The sequence below is a fragment of the Apodemus sylvaticus genome, chromosome 2, assembly GCF_947179515.1.
Source record: "Apodemus sylvaticus chromosome 2, mApoSyl1.1, whole genome shotgun sequence".
NCBI classification, from domain to species: Eukaryota; Metazoa; Chordata; class Mammalia; order Rodentia; family Muridae; genus Apodemus; species Apodemus sylvaticus.
This window is the reverse complement of record NC_067473.1, coordinates 5,092,540-5,112,701: the sequence shown is the minus strand read 5'-3', so window position 1 is coordinate 5,112,701 and position 20,162 is coordinate 5,092,540. Positions and strand designations below refer to the sequence as shown.

The window sequence follows — 20,162 nt, the reverse complement described above, 5'->3', positions numbered from 1 at the left end:
ATGGCCCTGGCAAAGATGGATGTCAGGGACCACTGTGTTAATGGGAGCATCTCAGAAGAAGGGTGACTGAGACTCTAGGCCTGACACAAAGAAACAGGAAGTTGCGTTTCCATTTCATTCCTACCATTTTGTTTTTGGCAGCAGATCAAACATGTAGTGAGAATGGTCCCTATGAACACATTGCCCATGGTAGTCTTTGCAAGTTTACTCTGACATTCACATAAGGACGAAATTGACTGAAAAATTCTTAGAAAAGTTCTCGTGTTGTTCAACATGAGGCTGTAAATCCAATGTTATTTTTTTATTTATAGTGTGTGTGTGTGTGTGTGTGTGTGTGTGTGTGTGTGCATGGTGATCATGCAAAGGTCAGAGCACAATGCAGGAGTCAATTCTCCCACCACCGTGTGGATTCTAGTTAAGGAACAAATCATCAGACTTGGAGGCAAGGTCCTTGACCCTGGGAACCCTCTCGCTGGCCCTGTACATAAAGTTTAAACACAGTAAGTGATTCTACCCCTGATAGATCAGCATCTTCAGTGAACTGATGGGCAGTTACATATGCATGTTGATTTTCTTCCCGTGTGTGTGTGTGGGGGGGGGGATCAGAGGTCAACACTGTCTTTCTCATTTTCTACCTACTTTTCCCTTTATTTTTTATGCAGATGGGGGTTGTTCTGCCTAAGCGTATGGCTGTGTACTACTTGTCTGGTCCCGGGAAGTCAGAAGAGGGCATCAGATTCCCTTGGTTTAGACTTAGAGAAGTTGTGAGCTGCAGTGTGGATGCTGGGAATTGAACCCAAGTCCTCTATAAGATTAGCAAGTGCCCTTAACTGCCAAGTCACCTCTCCACCACATCTAAATGTTGACAAATTATTTATTTATACAACAGTGTCCAGTCACAGTATTTCATCACTCTAGAATGTTCCTTTATGTCCCTCCTCATCTAAGGCTGCTATTCTCCTCTCTTCTCCCCCACCCCCCACATAGTTTAGTTTGGCATAAATAATTACACACAAATGTTACATATAGTAGATATTCCTTTGTGTGGGATACGCTCTGGAAGGCCCAGCCCACTATGGGCAGTACTATCGCTAGGCAGGTGGGCCTGGGATGTATAAGAAAATCAGCTGACCTTAAACCTGAGAGCCAGCCAGTGAGCAGCATTTCTTTATTTGTAATGAAAACAGCAAGATGCAGGGGCAGAGTCAGAGCAGTCAGACCTGAGCACACAGACTGGAGAGATGGCTCAGAAGAGTGCTTGCTGCTCTTGCAGAGGTCCAGAGTTCAATCCCTAGTATCCACTGTGGGGGCTGGTGTTCAATCCCTAGTATCTACCATGGGGGCTGGTGTTCAATCCCTAGTACCCACCGTGGGGGCTGGCTCACATCCCTAGTACCCACCGTGGGGGCTGGTGTTCAATCCCTAGTACCCACCGTGGGGGCTGGCTCACATCCCTCTGCAGCTCCAGCTGTCTGTGACTATCTCTCAGCCGTGTTACATAGCCTGCGGTAGCAGCCAGTTTGGTAGGGGTTTGTTGTTGTTGTTGCTGAGACATGGCTTCACGCAGCTCAGGCTGGCTTCAATCTCATTTAAGCCAGGATGACCTTGAACTTCCCCAGGCAGAATCCTAACACACACATCTGTAGCCAGGGCTCCCATTAACACAGTGGTCCCTGACATCTCTGCCGAGGCTATGAAGTGCTCATGAGCATTTATGTCTGCAGGGGATGGAACCTGGGGCATTGTTCATGTCAGGCAAGTATTCTACCATTAAACTAATGTTCAGTTTGACACAATTTTTTTTCTTTTGAAACAGATTCTTATTATGTAGCTTGGGTTGGCTTTGAATTTGACCCCTTCCTACCTCTTCCGTAGGATCAGAGGCACGCACCACCAATCCTGGCTGCTTATGCTTCCCTTCCAGCCCACAAGTCAAGCTTTCTCTATGTAGTTTCTGGTTGTCCTGGAACTTACTCTGTAGACAAGGCTAACCTTGAACTCAGAGACCCACCCACCTCTGCCTCCCAAATACTGGTTTTAAAGGCAAAGCACCACTATTGCTTGGCTTTGTTTATGCCTTTTTGTGGAAATATTTGGGGGGTTTTGATGCTCCTATTTCTTTTCGTACTTAGCTTGATTTAAGTAGATCTGGTGTATTACAAGATTTTCTTATTTTTTGAGACAGGGTCTCTCACTGAATTTTGGGCATACCAAACTGAGCTAGACTGCCTGGCCAGCCAGGCCCCAGGAATCCTACTTCCCCGGTGCTGGGAGTATAGCAGTGTGTTGGTATGTCTAGCTTTTTCATGGATGTTAGGGATTTTGTTGTTTGATTTTATTTTGTATGTATGAGCACAGGCACACATTCCCACAGACCCTGGAGCTAAAGCTACCCGACATGGCAGGTGCTAGGAACGGAACATGGAGGCCCTGTAAGGAGAGCAAACACTCTAAACCACTGCACTCTCTCCAGCCCTGGGCACTCAGGTCTGATGGTATGTGCCATCTCCCTGCCCCTGGATCTTGAACACATGGATGAATAACAGTTCATACCAAGAGTTGCTGTGATGTTCTACACATGCATCTTAGAGTCCCAAGTGAGCAGGGGAACTATCCATCCCTACAGGTGACCTTCTCAGAGGGAGGGTCAGTTTGTTCATTTAATCTGCTATTTGCATAGCAAGGTACTCTGCAGAAGTGCATCTGTATGGCAGTCTCTAGGGCACAGGGTCAGAAGGGAGATGACCTGTGGTCTGGGATTGACTTTGAATAAGGCTCTGCCCTCTGTACCTCCTTTCCGGTCACAGAAGCTTTTAGATGGTAGGGACCTGATGACAACCTCAGTAGTGAGTAAGGGGTCTTGGTTCAATGTAAAGTGGGAGAGTAGTAGTTAAGCCAGTGGGGGGAGTCAGCGCTGGCTGAGGCCTTAGTTACTGCTCAGGCCTTCCTGCAAGCTGAAGGCTGTAGCTAGTTAAGATCTTGTTGGTTATAGCATCATGCTGACAGCTACCCTCTCCTGAGTTCATGCCCGACCCAACCCCTCAGACTTTGAGTTGCGCTGAAGCCACAGGTACTTGAATACTGTGACTACAGGAACCTGGAACAGCTTGACTAGGGGTACTACAGATCAGAAGATGGTAGTGGTGTCGAGGGAGGGCACTTGCCTGCAAGTGGAAACACGCACCACCGCTTCCCAATTCACAAACCCAGCCACAGTGACATCACAGCTGCTGTTTGCTTTGAGGCTGGGCAGTTCTGAATCCCAAACAGGGCACCTCTAATTTTAGATAATTTGCAGACTTTTTAGGCTTTTTTATTTTTTTGGATTTGGTTTTTTTTCTGAGACAGAGTTTCTCTGTATAGCCCTGGCTGTCCTGGAACTCACTCTGTAGACCAGGCTAGCCTTGAACTCAGAAATCTGCCTGCCTCTGCCTCCCAAGTGCTGGGATTACAGGTGTGCGCTGCCACCACCACCACCACCACCACCACCACCACCACCACCACCACCACCACCACCACCACCACCACCGGCATTCTTAAAGTGGTCAAATTGGCTTTTCTCCTGCTGAGTGGGTATAGGTGACACACAGGCTGACTAAGATTAGGAGGCTAAGTACACTTTCTTCCTCCAGATGCCAAGTCCTTCCAACCCGGAGCTCAGGAACCTCAGTCTTTTAATGAAGGAAGGAGGGTCAGAAACCCAGGCTGGCCTCAAATCCTAGTGTTGGGATCTCAAGCCTGGGCCACACCTTGCTTTGAGTTCTGATGACAGGCAAGTGGATCTGGTGGATAGGTTCAGACACCATCTGGGAGTTTCTCTTGCTGCCTTAGATGTACTCTAACCATACTGAAAAATGGCTGGGTGTGTTTTCTCACAAAGATGGCCACTGAGATTCTGGAGGTAGCAGTGCCTGGTGATATGAAGCCTCAAAGTTCCAAAGGACCACAAACTATACAGAACCTTAGCTATAAGCTAGACAGGGCAAATAAAAGGGAGTGTATAGGAAAGAGCACAGCTGCAATAGAACTGCAGATGCAGACCCCAGCTGCATCTCTCCACTGCACTAAAGGTAACTGACAGGTCTAGCTCAAGAACCTGCCTTTTTAACAAGTGTCCTTCCTATGTGGCGTGCAGGTGGCAGCAGTACATCATTCTGCACGGTATGGCCCATGACCTCTAGCTCGGGGTACACACCAGGAAGCCTCTTGGGAATCTCAGTTCCCATCTGCTCCCAGGACTTCCAATGAGTTGGCAAGGTCTGCCTCTTACCTGACAAGCCCCCCACAACCCGATTCCACGAAACCCCCTGAAATACCGGCCTAAGGAAATCTTGATCAGAAAGGGGGTGGAGCAAATCCTCCAGAGGTCTGGCTTCCTGAGGGGAGTGAATGCTGACTGCAGGGAGAGAAAAAGGCTCGGAGACCAGGAAGGAGGGGTCTGTAGCTTCCTCTTTCTTTATTGGACACTTGGTAGATGACACATAGATCTACACTGTTAAATAATTATTAAAATACCGACCAGGACTAGGCCCTGGCCCAGAGCTCCAAACCAGAAGCAATAAGGAACTGGGGTGATGGGCTGGCGGTATTTCTCCAACATCACCAAAACCCATGACATGAGGCTCTTGAATCCTTCCAGGGCCAGAGCAGGGCTTGGGCCCTTGGGTTAACCCAGGTACCCCTGGCTGCATCTTTCAGGGCAAGGTAACCAGCAAGGGTCTGGAGGGAACAGCCAGCCAAGTCCAGACAGACAGACCCAAATGGAAGGAGGATGGGGAACGGACAGGCGCTGTCCAGCTGGAGATATGATGCAGCGAAGGCAGGCTGAGGGGAGAGGCTGGGGGCAGTATTGCAGCAGTGCAGGAGTGCAGCCCCAGGGTCCGGTCCTGAGTGGCTGGTCAGGTGTCAGCTGGCAGTCTCCAGGTGGCATTGCTGACCCAAGCCGCTGAGGGCTCACACGTTGTGGGTCCTCTTGGTGAGCTGGGGCTCCTCACCCACCAGCTTGGACTTGAGGTGCTCCTTGTAGGCTAGGATGTCTCCAGGCCACTTGGTGATCGTCTGTTTCTCACAGACCCAAATCTCCTGTGCAACCTGGAAGCAGATGCTGTACCTGATCTGGCCAGTCCTCGACACCATCCCCACTACCAAACTGGGCTTCCCAAAGTAATGGCTTCACTTGAGGCCTCACCCCAAACTACACCTCGCTTACTGTCACTGCCACACGAGCTCTTTGGAGCTCTGGAATGTCCTAAGGTAGACCCTGCTATGACACCCCTTTCAGGTCCCAGGCAGACCCGATTATGCAGAGGCTTTGTGATGAGGCTTTGTGATCCATGGTTTTCTAGCCTAGCTGCCCAAGCCCAGAAAGGCTGATAACCCCTCCTCCTCCTCCTCCTCCTCCTCCTCCTCCTCGTAACCCAACTCCTTCTTACTACAACACCTACTTTGGGCTGAAGAATCTTGCGAGAGTAGTAAGAGAGAGTTCCTCATTTGGTTCATCTCTACCAAGGTAGCTACTCTCCTGAGTCATGACCTTGCCCACGTGGACCTGAGCCCCTTCTCTGAACTTAGCAGATGCTGTCAGGCCCTCTAGGGGCCACAGCTGTGCCTCAGGCCACACCTCACCTGCTGGATGAGTCTGAAGTCGTGGCTGACTAGCATCATGCCGCCTTCAAACTCATTGATGGCATCGGCCAGAGCATCAATGGTCTCGATGTCCAGGTGATTGGTCGGCTCGTCCAGAAAGAGCATGTGAGGGTTCTGCCAGGCCAGCCAGGCCAGGCACACTCGGCACTTCTGCCCGTCCGACAGGTTCCGGATGGGGCTCACCTACAGGAACCACGAGATGAGGATTTGGTGCGGCACTACAGGTGGTGTGCAGCAGGGGACTGCTCTCCTTTTCCTGGCTTGTTACCATTATTGCCCTTTTCTTTCCGGCAAGTCAGGAGCTTAGGATGACCCAAGACCATACAGCAAGACAGTGGCCAGGCCATTAGTCCTGCCCTGATGAGGGAGGGGTACCTGGCAGCATGACCGTGTGCCCCTCACCCACTCTAACAACAGAAGTCCTTGTGCAACGACGTGATCCTGTGACCCTGCAGTTTCATGTCTGTTTGCTAGGCTGCAATTCCCTTTGCTCCCTTAAGCACTCTGGCTCAAGAGCCGCTCAGAGTCCCAGTCACTGATCTTTCCACAACCCCACAGTTCATGACACTACAGAGGAAAGGAGTGGAGGGGACTCTGGATCACCTCCAAACCTACCAGCGTCCAATGACCATCTGGCAGTAGCCTCTGAGCCATCTTGGGTCCTTCCCACCCCTCGTCTCTCACCTGCTGTTTCCCAGTGAGGCCATATCTCCCAATGATCTTCCTCATCTCCTCCTTCTCCTTGATCTCTGGATAGCACTTCATCATGTACTCCAACGGGGAAAGGTCCAGGTCCAGCTGCTCCTGTAAATGCTGCAGAGAAAGCAAGACCACCACATTTGCGGGAACCTCCTCCGACAGGACGCCACCTAGGTGTGACAGGGGGTACCATAGGAGCCTTCCCAGACACTGCTCAGGACAGACGCAGGGAGGAGTTATGTCCCCAGAGGAGGGGTTTGGATAGATGTGTTCCCTTCTTCCGCCCTGACCCTGAACCTTGACTCCAGGTCTGTACCTGATGATAACGCCCTATCTTGACATGAGAATGCTTCCGGATCATTCCATCTGTAGGCAGAAGCTAGGGAAGAGTATTAAGTAGAATCAGGAGGAGGAGGGAAATCCCAGACAGAAGCAAACACATGTATACTGAGCAGCGCTCAAACCACCCCCTAATTTATCTACTGTGCTAGCTAACACAGACTACCGTCTAGGCACTCTGAGGGTTAGGAGCTGTGCAGAGCTCAGGGGATTAAGGCACTGGCTTGCCAACCTGAGTTGATCTGGAACCCACATGGTAAGTTCACATGACTCCCACATGAATGTGCACACAATAAAACAAATGTAAAAGTACATATACTCAGGAACTCACTAACAGACTCTTAGGGGAAGTGGCGTACACAGCAGCTTACTAGGTAGATAGGAAAGGGCCATTGTACAAAACATTAATAAAGCACAAGATGTAGGCACAACACACATTTTCTCAAAAGAAACTCCACTGTACAGGTTGATTTAATCACTGTTGCATGCATGCATACATTCACATGCAATCTCATTCATAAAAATTCCTCCCACCCAACCTCCCACAGGGAAGACATCCATGGCCTCCACACTGCCCCGCCCCCTCCAGGTGGCTCACTGGACCACCGAGGCACTCACTCATACACGCCTTCCTTAGTGAAGACACCAGTAGAAGCCATGACATGTCACCTTAGCACCATACCTCTCCAGTTAGCAGCTTCAGCAGCGTGGACTTCCCTGCTCCGTTGGGTCCTACCAGAGCCACTCGTGTGTCAAGGTCAATGCCAAATTCTAGATTATTGTAGATGCAAGGCTGCCGTGGATAAAGAGAGAGGAACAAAGGCTAGAAGTTGGATGTACTGCCCAGTGTGCCAGCCGCACAGGTGGGAAGAACGGAGAGGGCACTGCTGTCAAAGCTGACCCAACCCACTGCTTCCATCTGCTAAGCCTGGAGGCCGTCTCCTCCCTGGCAGTCAGCAGTCAGTCAGCAGGACAGAAGGTTCCCACTACCAGTGCACCCGGCCTGGCTACACACGGAGCACACTGAACTCACCCCATCTTTTGTGTACTTGAAGCTCACGTTCTGCACCATAATGACAGGTGGTGGAATCTTACCACATGGTGGGAAATAAAATGACAGCGTCTAGAGGAGGAGGAGGCATTTTCAGGTCAGGGCTGTTTCTTAAACTCATACTCCAGTCACCTAACCACAGTGATCACACCTCACCTTGTCACTCACAACCCTTTCTGTCAGTCCGGATGCCATCATTTTCTGTAGTGTTTTCTCTTTGCTTTGGGCCTGCCGGGCCAGCTTGGCACTGCCATGGCCAAACCTGGCAATATAGTTCTACAAGAGACCAGAAGGGGGATTGGAGTGGGTGCAAGACAGGAAGGGCTTCAAGTGTTTGCAGGACACCAGGAGACTTGAGGTGTGCACAGGAAATGAGAAGCAGCAACTCAACCGTGGAGTAGGCACAACCCACGTCTTCCTAGGCCCCTCAAGTCCCGATCTAGGTGGAGACAAGCAGTAGCTTCCCTACCTTCATGTGTGCTATCTGGTCCTGCTCCCAGTGAAACCTCTTCATCTGGTTCTCTTCCAGCTCCAGCCGAGTCTTCACATACTGATCATAATTACCCTGTGGGGAAACGCGCCCCAGGCAAGACGGCAGCTTTACCCAGAGCTCAGTCCTGGCTTCTCTCTCAGGTCAAAGAGTGAGAGCATCACTCCCTGCTGCTGCTCTAAGGGTGAGCAGGAAACAGGAACTGCGTTCCAGCAGCACTTGCTAACAGAACCTGCTGTCTGTTTTTGCAGTGCTGAGGGTAGAACCCAGGGCATGGCTGGCATGGCTCACGGTAGGCAAGGGGTAGGTAGCACTAAGCCATGCTACAACCCAATGGGAAATGTATGGGTGCGTGCTTTCAATCCAGGCCTCTTGCTCAGCCAGACCAAGCCAGGTTTCATGGCAAATTCTAAGGTTAACCAGAAGAACCCAGTGTCAGCAGAAGCCCTGAACACAGACATGCTGACACCATGAAGCTCAAGTCCTCAACCATCTCTAACTGATGGTTTCAGCATTCATACCAGATGCTGAAGCCACACATGGATAAGGGTTGTCCCCCACAAGAGAAAACAAACCAACCATCCGGTTTAGAGCATGCCTTGGATTGCCATGGTTTCTATCTGAGCCAGACAAAGCCCAAGACTCAAACTAGCCAGTAAAATGACTCAACAAAGGTTGGAGAGATGGCTCAGTGGTTAAGAGCACTGACTGTTCTTCCAGAGGTCATGAGTTCAATTCCCAGCATCCACATGGTGGCTCACAACCATCTGTAATCAGATCCAACACCCCCTTCTTGTGTATCAGATACACCAGCCAGAGTGTACTCATATAAATAAATCTTAAAAAAACCTAATACACAAATCAAGATATCCATACAATGATATTATGTAGGCATACTACACAGGTACATTTATCTAGAAAGACAGTTACTAATTTTAAAAGTAACCCGAAGAAGAGAATGATCATTCAGGATTACAGAAGAGGGGCTGGAGATGGGTCAGTGGGAAGAGCATGGGCTGCTCTTCCAAATCCTCAGCACCCACATGGTAGCTGGCCCACAACCGTCTGTAAGTTGGCCCAGGGCACCTGACACCCTCTTCTGGCCTTCACGGGCACTGCACTCATAGGATGCACAAATACTCTTATATGCAATGAATACATAAAATATACATTTAAAGAAACCAAACAGATTCTAGTTGACTGAAGGTAAAGGACGCATCCATATGCCATTTTCTACAAATGATTGCAAATACAGAGTTTGGGAAGGCACTATAAGAAACTACTAATGCGCCACAGTGACTGTCTAGGAAGAGGACTGTCTCCCTTTCCCCACTGGAGACTGATGTCCACTGTAGAATCCAGGTTGGCCTGACCCTTATACTTCAGCAACCTAGTGCTGGGGTCATGTAGCCGCCGCCACACCTAACTACTATTCGTGAAAACATTTTTATTACAATCCTCTTAGTTAGTAGTATGTGTTGTTCATTTGATTCCCAGCATCCACAGCAGGCGCTCAGAACTGCCTATAACTCGAACTCCAGATGATCAACAACCTGGCCTGGCCTGAGCAGGCATCTGCACTCACCTGCACAAACCCACACACAGATGTAATAAGATCAACTATTTTTTAAGATAAAAAAGACAAGGCACGCCAGGCGGTGGTGGCGTACGCCTTTAATCCCAGCACTATGGGAGGCAGAGGCAGGTGGATTTGTGAGTTCAAGGCCAGCCTGGTCTACAGAGTGAGTTCCAGGACAGCCAGGGCTACACAGAGAAACCCTGTCTCGAAAAAAACAAAAACAACAACAAAAAAAGACAAGAGACAAGGCACAACAGTGAAGGAAGCAAGGCACACACACACACACACACACACACACACACACACACAGAGAGAGAGAAAGAGAGAGAGAGAGAGAGAGAGAGAGAGAGAGAGAGAGAGAGAGGAACGCAGCTGCCAACTGTGGCCTATGGGCAAAAGCAAAGGTCTTTGGGACTAAAATAAAATGGGGTGGAGTTGTTTAAAGGGTTATTTTAATTTTTAATAACAAATCCAAAGAACTAGTGAGCACAGGAGCCAAGGTCCACTCACCGTGTAATACTTCAGCTTCTTGTTGTGCATGTGGATGATATTGGTACAGACCCCGTTCAGGAAGTCCTGGGAATGGGACACAAGGACCAGGATGCGCTTGAAACTGTGAAGCCAAAGAGTCAAATCAGGAAGGTTGCAATCACAGAAGGCTACATGGTGAGACCAGGAAGCCCTCACCTCTCTCACCCTTAGTGAACCCAAGTGCCCCTGAGGCTCCTGCGGCCAGCAGGGACACAGCAAGGCTGCACGCCCTCAGTGGGGCCAGGGGGACACCTCCTGGAGCCTTGTAGTGGTAAGACAGCCCCAGTCTTCGACTGTGTCAACAGAATGGAGTAGGGATGGGCGTGGTCCTGGTGTCAACATCTGCATGTGCAAGTATTTACTAAAAGGTTTCCAGAACTGTGCATGGGGTCAGCCTAGACTCAGTCAGAGGAACAGAAGTCCTTCCTTTTGAAGATAGCACTAAGGCAGCTCCTGTTTCCTTTTCAAGTTGAGACAATATTTACTATTATTTTTCTGTATCACCACACCATGGATTTAAGCATGACACTCACTTTACATGATTTATGTACACATGTGTGCACATGCACATACACAATTAAACAGTGAAGATGCTGTACTTTGGACATAGGGAAAGCCACCCCGATGAAACAGCAAGGGCCAGTCTGCAGTGGCAGGGCCACAGCCGCACCTCTGGCTTCCCTCCACACTCATCAGCTTCTGAGAGCCTAATTCCTTTGTACTCTGCTCCTGCCCCTGCCCCCTCTCTTACGTCTTAAGTTCCTCTTCCAGCCACACACAAGCATCCAGGTCCAGGTGGTTGGTAGGCTCGTCCAGAAGCAGCATGAAGGGCCGAATAAAGAGGGCTCTGATGGATGTAAAAGGAAACAAAAGCATCCTAAGTGCTACCGGGAAGGTGCAGCTTTCCTGTCACAATGCTGGTTAGGCCGAATGAATCCTTAAGCCAATCTGGTTTCTACCTCACAGGAAGGAAGGGCTCCAGAGTTGAGGACTGACAGGTAGAAAGTGAGTTACGGGAATTTGGACCATAGGGACGGCTGAGAAGACCTTTTGCACTGAGGGTTGATGGCAGCTGGTGAGGCACAGGGAACAAATGACTAAAGCAACTAGTGTCAGGGTTTGAAACTTGATGGGGTGACAGACTCCAGCAAGTGGCCAAAGAATGTAGTTTTCTTATACTGGTAAAGCAAGGGACAGGCTGGAGCCCTGGCTTCCGGATGGCAGTCACCAGCCTTAGGGAACTTTCTGAGAGTGCTTCTGAACATCACACCGTAGCCTGCACTGAGAGCTCCTGAACCAGCCAGAGCAACTTGTGACCAGCAAGTGGAGTCACCACACTCATGCTCTAAGACAGGGAGGCAACTCTCGGGGGGCCATGGGGCAGGCTCGCCAGCTCACTTCCCAGGAGCAGGCTTGACTTCCCACAAAGGTGTAGAGGGAGTAAATGCATCTGAAAGTTGGTGAGCAGGATTAGGCAGTCATCAGGGCAGAGCCCACAGAGGACACATGTATGGCTTTGTAAGGAGAGACAAGACAGACACACCAACTTCCTTCTCTCTCATCACACTGTGAAGCCTGCACTACACTTGAGGACCTACAGCACCTGCTGAGCCACCCTGCCCTGTGCCTCGAGCCATGAACAAAAGTGCACCTATTCGGTTTACAGTGTGCAGCCTGAGATAACACACGCGTCTCAGCTGGCCAGGGCGTGGCATAGTGCAGGACTAAATGGACTAAACTCACTTTAACTACAGGTTTACAGGGATAAAAAGGACAGTTAGAACCAATGTGACTAATATTATACTACCATAAATATTAGGACAGCAGCACAAAAGGCAGGAAGGGGGTCAAGGTGAAAACAGACCTTAATTACCATTTTACATGGGTCTGCTCAGAGTACTACTGGAACCAGCACAAAGCATGGAAGTATTCTTCAGTACTTGACTTTTTGTTTTGTTTTTCGAGACAGGGTTTCCCTATGTAGCCCTGGCTGCCCTGAAACTCACTCTGTAGACCAGGCTGGCCTCGAACTCAGAAATCCACCTGGCTCTGCCTCCCAAGTGCTGGGATTACAGGTGTGCGCCACCACCGCCCTGTCGGCTCTCTTCAGTACTTGAGCCAGGACATTCAGTCAGGTCCACACTGACCCACATTACGTCACCAATGGTTATCTCTTTCACCACAGACCAACTCGAGCCCTGTTCTACATTCCTGCCAGGGTGAACATTCCCCTCTGAGACAGGGGCTCCCAGCGATGATGGAGGGGGCTCACCTAGCCAGAGCGACTCTCATCCGCCAGCCACCGCTGAAGTCCTTGAGCTTCTTGCGCTGCATGGCAGGTGTGAACCCCAGTCCGTGTAAGATCCTCGAGGCCCTCACCTCGGCTTTGTCGGCGTCCAGCTCTTCCAGCCGCTCATAGAGTTCCATGAGCTTCTCACACTCCGCTGTGGGTCACACGTGACCATGAGCTCCCGAGGGTTCCAGGAGGAAGCCCAGCCCAGCCCTGGGTGCGGAGCCATACCGTCCTCATGAGCTAAGCGCTCGGCCTCTCTCTCCAGCATGGCCCGTTCGGTGTCCACCTCCATCACACACTGCAAGGGCGTCTTCTCGCTAGGAGGCATCTCTCGAGTCAGGTGGTAGATGTCGATGTGCTCAGGGATGGGCACTTCTCGCTTCCCAATAGCAGAGAGCAGCATGGACTTCCCTGAGGGTGACAGAGGGCACTGCACCTGTTCCTAACAGGCAAACCAGGATCCCATCCTTTAAGTCACCCGCTCGCCCTCAGGCTTTCCTTCAGGTCTAATCTCGCTGTGCCTGTGAAATCCTGTTCATTTATAAAGGCGTCACACCACTACTCCTCCTATAACCACAGGTTTACAGGGGTTGCTTCCCCACCAACCTCTCCAGCACCTTCTGTCAAAACACTACTCCTGTGGTACATGCTACACACAGCTGTGTCATAGCCCCATGTCCCAGGCATGTCTGGTCCCCCACTCATAGTATGTTTCTTGCTTTGTTAGAGCTAAACACATACTGAGTGACAGACAAGCCAAGAAAGGCTCGTCCACCTGACCCCCAAGGCCTCACCAATTCCATTTAAGCCAATGAGGCCATAGCGCCGGCCGGAGTTTAATTCCAGTTTGGTGTCGCTGAGCAGCTCTTGTCCATGAAAGGTGAGGGAGAGGTTGATAATGTGGACGTCAGTACTGTTGGGGTGAGAAGCCAGGACGCCCGTGACAGCTCGAGCAGCAGCTTTCTTCATCTCAAAGTCCTCCAGCTCCTTGGTCAGCAAATCCACTTCTGGGGCAGATGTGGAATTGGGAAGGGTCAGTCAGACAGACTCAGATCTGGGATCCACAGGCAGATCCCACAGGCCCTGAGCTCAGGTGGTGCGGAAGCAGACTCGAGTTCCGAGTACGGGCCTGCGACGCACTTGCCCCATGCCCTGCTTTCACAGACAAGCTTTACTCCGCTGCTTCTGACTCTAAGCTTGCTCTCCTCCCACTTCCTTTCCCTCCCATCGGTTCCCCCTTCCCACCTTCCATAGCGCTGGCCATGGACAAAGCTTCCCACGGCCTAACTTGATCACACTAGCTGCCTTCTAGAATTTTATTCTGGAGACAATTCCTACCACTTGACTCTATCAGTCATTTTTAATCTCTAGTTGCTATATTCCTATTCTCATTGCTAACATATTTCTTCAAATGTTTAGTGCATCTGTGGTGATGGACAGACACACACACACACACACACACACACACACACATACACCCCTCAAAGTACAGTCCCTTAAATCAGAATAAACAACTGCAATAACTAAAGTAGACATAAGTAACACTAAAATGACACATGGATAGCAAATGGGAACACAATTGTGTGTAAACCACAAGTGTGCACAAGAACTTAATGTGTAAAAGCACAAAAACCATGGTAAGTGTCAAAGGACAGTGAGCAGCAGTCTATGTGCCTGAAGGACCGCAGCTCTCCTGGGCTGAAGGCAGGGTGAGACTGGGATGCTCACTGTCACACTCTGTGGTGTCTGCCCATGCAAACACATAGTTAACGCGAGCTGCCAATGCCACATGAGCCTGGAAGAGGAGCCACAACTGAGCAACTGCCTCCAGCAGGCTGGCCAGGGCCACGTCCACAAGGCATTTTCTTAATGCTATTTAATGTAGAGTCCAGTGTAGGCAGTGCAGTCTCTAGCTGAGTGGATCTGTGCTACGTAAGCAAGCTAGCTGAAGGCCCGGTGTGGTGGCCACGCCTTTAATTCCAGCTCTCTGGAGGAAGCAGGAGGATCTCTTGAGTTCAAGGCCAGCCTGGTCCCTCTACAAAGCAAGCTCCAGGACAGCCAGGGTGGTTACAGAGAAACTCTGTCTTGAAACACAAAAGTCCTTGCCTTACTTACTTCCCTAAAAGGTGAACCTGGAAATATAAGAAATGCACTTTTCCCTCTCAAGTTAATTTCTGTCAGAGTGTTCTGTCAGGGCAACAGAGAAGGGAAACTATAAAATAAATGTTCTGAAAGCAAACTGTGTTTATAGTGTGAGTGAGTAGCATTATCTAGTATGGAAAAATGCTACAATAAATCCCCCAAACCTAAGTAACAAGACCGCATAAAGATACATGAAGATATGTAACAATATGTAACCCCTTACTCCTTGGCATAATCACTATCCCTGACATTAAGAATACCATATGAGCCACCTTTAACCCTCCAGCCAGGAAGCAGGGGCAGGTGGGTCTCTGTATGATTTCAAGGCCAGTCTGGTCTACAGAGTTCCAGGGCAGCCAGGGTTACATAGGGAAACCGTCCCGTCTCCAAACTTCAGCCTCCCCCCAAAAAGAGAGCACCATATGGTAAATCCAGACATACTCCTGACCATAGGTAGGAGGAAAAACAGGAAACATAGAAGCTGCCTTCTCTTTTATTGTCTACCACAGCACCAAGGTAGATCAAAAGCTCCCAGCTGGGTTTGCCACCTGAGTTCAGTTTCCTTGAGCAGTAACAAGTTTTAACTCTATAGGTGTGGGTGCCATTAAAAAGTTTCATGGCATATGAAGACATGTGTCTACGGGTGTTTTACTTAAAAAAAAAGGGGGGGGGGAGACAGCCTGGGCTCAAATCCTCCATCTTTACCTTAGCCTCCTGAAGGCTGGGATTAAAGGCCTATGTATCTGCATCCAGAGTCTGATTTTGGTGGAGACAAGCAGCTCAGGAAATTCACCCAACTCACCTCCATCACCAGTGGTCTCTCTGCCATTGGCCTCCTCAGTTTTCTCCTCTGCCACCTGAGGTTCTGTGACAGCATCTCCATTTTCTTCATGTCCCTTTCTGGGCCGCTGTCGAGCTTTAGCAGCTTCCTTCTTTTTGGCCGCCTTCTTCTTGGCCAGGTCGGAAGGCATGGTGATGAGCCGCAGGGGTAGTTACTGTTCTTTTCAGGAGTCTGAAGAAATGCAAACAGATGCTCCGAAATTCTAAACTTACCGGTAAGAACGTCTGAGCGGTATCCCATCCCTCGTTGGAATTTTCCTATCAAGCCTCTGGTGCCCAACTCTTGTCCCCGCCAACTTTGTCGGGGCTTCTCGCTCTCCCGACCGCTCCTCCAGCCTCGTCTCCTCCTCCCGGGGGTTCGCGCGCCAATCCCCACCGCAGCTTCACTTGGACGCGCTCTTCCCCCCGGGCCTTTAGAGAGGGACCGCTCTGCTCAGACCCTCGTCTCCAGTTTCCGAACTTGGCGCTCGCGCACCTCTGCCAGCCGCCTCCTTTTCGGTTCTTCGCCAGGAGTTCGTCCCGGACCTCCCTTCCGTCCCTCTCCTCCACCCCACCGACTGCGGCGCGGTTTCTCTCCGGGAACCCACGAGTCCTCCCCAGCGGGTCCCTAAGGGTCTCCGCGCTCGCTGCCCCTAACCTCCCCCACACCCGGCTCGCCGGCGTCTCTGCCTGGGCCAGTTCTTTCTCTTTCGGCCCTTTCCATTCCGACCCTGAGCTCCCTTCCGTTTCTCCTCCCGCTTCCTGCTCACGGGTCCGCACTCTCCTCCCCTCCGGCGCCCCTTCCTCCTCAACTCACGGGGCCTCGCCGCTCGGCCTCTGTCGCAACAGAGCTGGTCCTTGAGCTCCTCCGCGTGCGGCCGGCTCCCCAGCCAATCACAACCCTGGGCGGCCCTTGGCGCGCTGCCGCGAGGGTTTCTGGAAAATGTAGTTCTCGAATCGTAAGACCCTAGGGCGGGACTGTCCTCCAGAACTACCACGAAGCCCTGATGTTGCGCAGTTATAGTGACGTTATCAGAACGCGCGGGGATTCGGGGGGGGGGGGGAGGATTAGAGTCCAAAAGTCCCGTCCTACCTAGCCGGTTTGAAGATCTGAAAACTGCATATCCCAGATTGCTCCTCGGAGAGGTGGGCTGGTCTTCCAGACGATACCCCACCCGCTAGCAACTAAATTTACCAGGCTGCTCTACTGGTTTAACCAGCAGGGAGTGCGACTAAGCTTCCCAGCTTGCGTCCTAAGTGTGCCGCCGGTCCAAACAATGAGAGAGTTAGACGGTGGAAGGAAAGAGGAGTAAGGTGCTGCTGGGTAGAGGTGGCTCTGAAAGTGAGGTAACCCTTTGCAGACCAACAGAGCTCTGTTCGAGAAAGACATCCCAGTTTCATGGAACCGAACCAGCAGAGCCAAGTCCATCGCTAATCAAACTTTTTGAAAGTGCCAGACGTTGTGCTGAACCTTGGTATCTTAGTCAAGAGTTTCTCGGCCGGGCAGTGGTGGCGCACACCTTTAATCCCAGCACTTGGGAGGCAGAGGCAGGCGGAATTCTGAGTTCGAGGCCAGCCGGGTCTACAGAGTTAGTTCCAGGACAGCCAGAGCTACACAGAGAAAACCTTCTGGGTTCCATCAGAGCCATGCAAGTGTGGTGAAAAAATCTAAAAGGGCCATTTTGCTGAGTTTAGCTCCTTGAACACTTAGCTGTGACTTCTTTCATTTCCTTTGAGTCTCACTGTCTAAAATCTCTAACAGACTTCTTGTTAGGTACATTACTCTAGATCTGTAGCCTCAAAAACAAGGCAACTCTTTAGGACTCTTGTTACCTGTCCAGGGTCCTGCCCACTGGTGCCTTATTATTGATGACGCTGGAGGAAGCAAAGTTATTGCCCGAGTGCACTCTCAGAAAGTGAGCCCCTTTTCCTCTAAGGTCACCGTGTTCCCAAACTAAATAGAAATTAGGCGTGAAGATCGTGAAGGATGAACATCACAGGCAACTTCAGAGCCTGACTCCTGTGTCTTTGGTAGCACACTAATTGTAAGAAGAAAACGGGCTACAGAGATGACTCTGTGGTTAAGAGCACTGACTGCTCTTCTAGAGATCCTGAGTTCAATTCCCAGCAACCATATGGTGACTCACAACCATATGTAATGGAATCCGATGCCCTCTCCTGGTGCAGCTGAAGAGAACAACAGTGGACTCGCATACATAAAATAAAGAAATGGAAGAAAAGGGAGGAAAGAGAAGGGAGGCTTTATGTACACACACGCGTGCACACGACTTATTGGTCCACTGTCCACCTCTGCCTGTGAAGATGCCCTCTTTTGCTCGATGATAAACTGTCTTCACTACTCAGTGCCTCGTTGGAATTTATTCCACAGAGACGCCAATGACTGGGAAGCCTGGGGAAAGTCGGAGGAAGGTCCCTATAAGACTCAAAGCACTGCCTTTTTAATTTTAATTTTATTTTTAATTAAAATTTTAATTTTAATACCACCACCGCCGCCGGCTGATATTTATCTTTCTAAGTCTGGGTTATTTTGCTTAACATCTTCAGTTCCACCCATTTTCTTATAAATAATATAATCACATTCTTCTTTAAGGCTGCATAATACTCCATTGTGGGAATGTATTCCATTTATTTTGTCCATTTTGCTGCTACTGAGGCAATTATTAGTAGGCAGACCCCGGGAATTGGCTGCAGTGGATGATTCTAGAGCCTGGGTGCCTTTGCTTTAGCTTCAGGCAGCTTTGTGGGACAAAGGCAGAAAGCAGCCGCATTCTTCACCATTAGTTAGGTTTCCGTTGCTGTGAAGAGACACCATGACCACAGCAACTCTTATAAAGGAAAACATTTAATTTTTTCATCATGGTGGGAAGCGTGGCAGCATGCAGGCGGACATGGTGCTGGAGAGAGAGCTAAGAGTGCTACATGAGCTACTAGGTCTGACTAGAGCTTCTGAGACCTCAAGCTCAGCCCCTAGAGACATACTTCTTCCAACAGAGCATACCCTCTCCAAAAAGGCTGCACCTCCTAATAGTGGCACTCCATATGGAGCTGGGGGGGGGTCATTTTTGTTCAAACCACGACTCTAGGTATGCAGCTATCTCTATTACATGGTCACTTCGGGTCCTTTAAACATATACCCAGGAGTGGTGTACTAAGATCTGCTTTCAGATTTTTGAGGAACTTCCACACTGAGTTCCCAGTGGTTGGGCTACATTCCACAGACAATATGTAAATGGACAAGGGAGCAAGTAAGGGGTTACAAAACAATAATATCGATTGATTGATTGTGAGTACATTGTTGCTGTCTTGAGACTCACCAGGAGAATCAGATCTCATTACAGATGGTTGTGAGCCACTATGTGGTTGCTCAGAATTGAACTCAGGACCTCTGGAAGAGCAGTCAGTGCTTTTTGTTGTTGTTGTTGTTGTTGTTGTTGCTGTTGTTGTTTTTTTGGATTTTTTTTTCCGAGACAGTGTTTCTCTGCGTAGCCCTGGCTGTCCTGGAACTCACTCTGTACGCCAGGCTGGCCTCGAACTCAGAGATCCTCCTGCCTCTGCCTCCCAGAGTGCTGGGATTACAGGTGTGTGCCACCACCGCCCGGCTGTTCATTGGTGTTTTATCACAGCAACAGAAAGCAAACTAGAACAGCATCAAGGCTAGCTGCAACTTTTAGACCTTGTCTACAAACTAAGCAAACAACAAACAAAAGGACTAACCAAACGCAAACTAATAGAAAATACATGAAGAAACTGAGAGCAGAGGAAGGAAATGTCTAGGCCAGTATTACCCAAGAAGTTAGTAGCTAAGAGGGACCTAGAACTATAGTGCCCAGTGTCGTAGTGTCTGTAACAGCTCTGGTGGCTCATGCTGCCTGTCACCCTGACAGAGATACTGTGAGGGACTGTGTGGGACGGGCTTATTGATGTGGGAAGGCGGCAGTGTTCCCTGGGTCTTAAACTGCAGGGAAAGGAGAAAGCTGGTCGGGCACCTGAACTCAGCCGCCTTTATTCCCTGGTGCAGTGTGATCAGCTCCCTGAAGCCCCTACTGCCAGACCAACTGGTACAATGAACTAAAACAAACCATTTCTACTCACAAGTCACTTTTGCTTAGAGTATTTTATCACAGCAGCAGGGAAAGTGTCTAACACAGAAGATGCAAGGTGAAACACAGTTACTCAGAATTATAAAGTCCCCATGCACATGGAATAAAGCACAAAGTTCTTTCACCAAGCACCGTCTGAGAAGGGCTGTTTTTACTGAGCTGAAACACTTGTGGAAGAGTTCTCTTTCCTGAAGCATTCATCGCTGGGCTTTGGCTGTCCAGGCCCACGCTGCTGCTGCTTTCCTTGTCCCTGTCATTGTCACTGCCTCTGTACCTGCCCAGTGCAGGCTGCCCAAACCTCATCTCTTCTTTTCTGGGAGCTCTACCATGTCTGGCACTCCTGGCTGGACCCAAGCCCCATGGACCCTATCCAACCCGGTTCTGCTTATAGGACTAGTGTCGCAGCACTTGTGAGACTTAGGAAGATGGCTGTGATTTTTTAGATCACAAAG

At 50.0% G+C, this 20,162-nt stretch overlaps 1 protein-coding gene across 2 annotated transcripts; it reads right to left on the bottom strand.

Annotated features, from left to right (window-relative positions):
• Positions 1–4,431: 4,431 nt before the first annotated feature.
• Positions 4,432–16,507, bottom strand: Abcf2 (ATP binding cassette subfamily F member 2). Of its 2 annotated transcripts, none has more exons than XM_052173022.1 (15): positions 16,407–16,507; positions 15,573–15,782; positions 13,423–13,635; positions 12,857–13,039; positions 12,608–12,779; positions 11,087–11,182; positions 10,315–10,417; positions 8,205–8,300; positions 7,892–8,011; positions 7,718–7,807; positions 7,367–7,477; positions 6,662–6,724; positions 6,331–6,459; positions 5,626–5,829; positions 4,432–5,091 (listed from the first exon to the last, which is right to left on the bottom strand). In XM_052173022.1, the coding sequence occupies exons 2-15, from the start codon at positions 15,739–15,741 to the stop codon at positions 4,954–4,956; spliced, it is 1,887 nt and encodes a 628-aa protein (XP_052028982.1). In that variant the 5' UTR covers positions 15,742–15,782; positions 16,407–16,507; the 3' UTR covers positions 4,432–4,953. The 2 variants fall into 2 exon arrangements, with proteins under 2 accessions (XP_052028982.1, XP_052028983.1); XM_052173023.1 differs by lacking the exon at positions 16,407–16,507 and adding an exon at positions 16,086–16,357.
• Between the last annotated feature and the right edge of the window lie 3,655 nt (positions 16,508–20,162).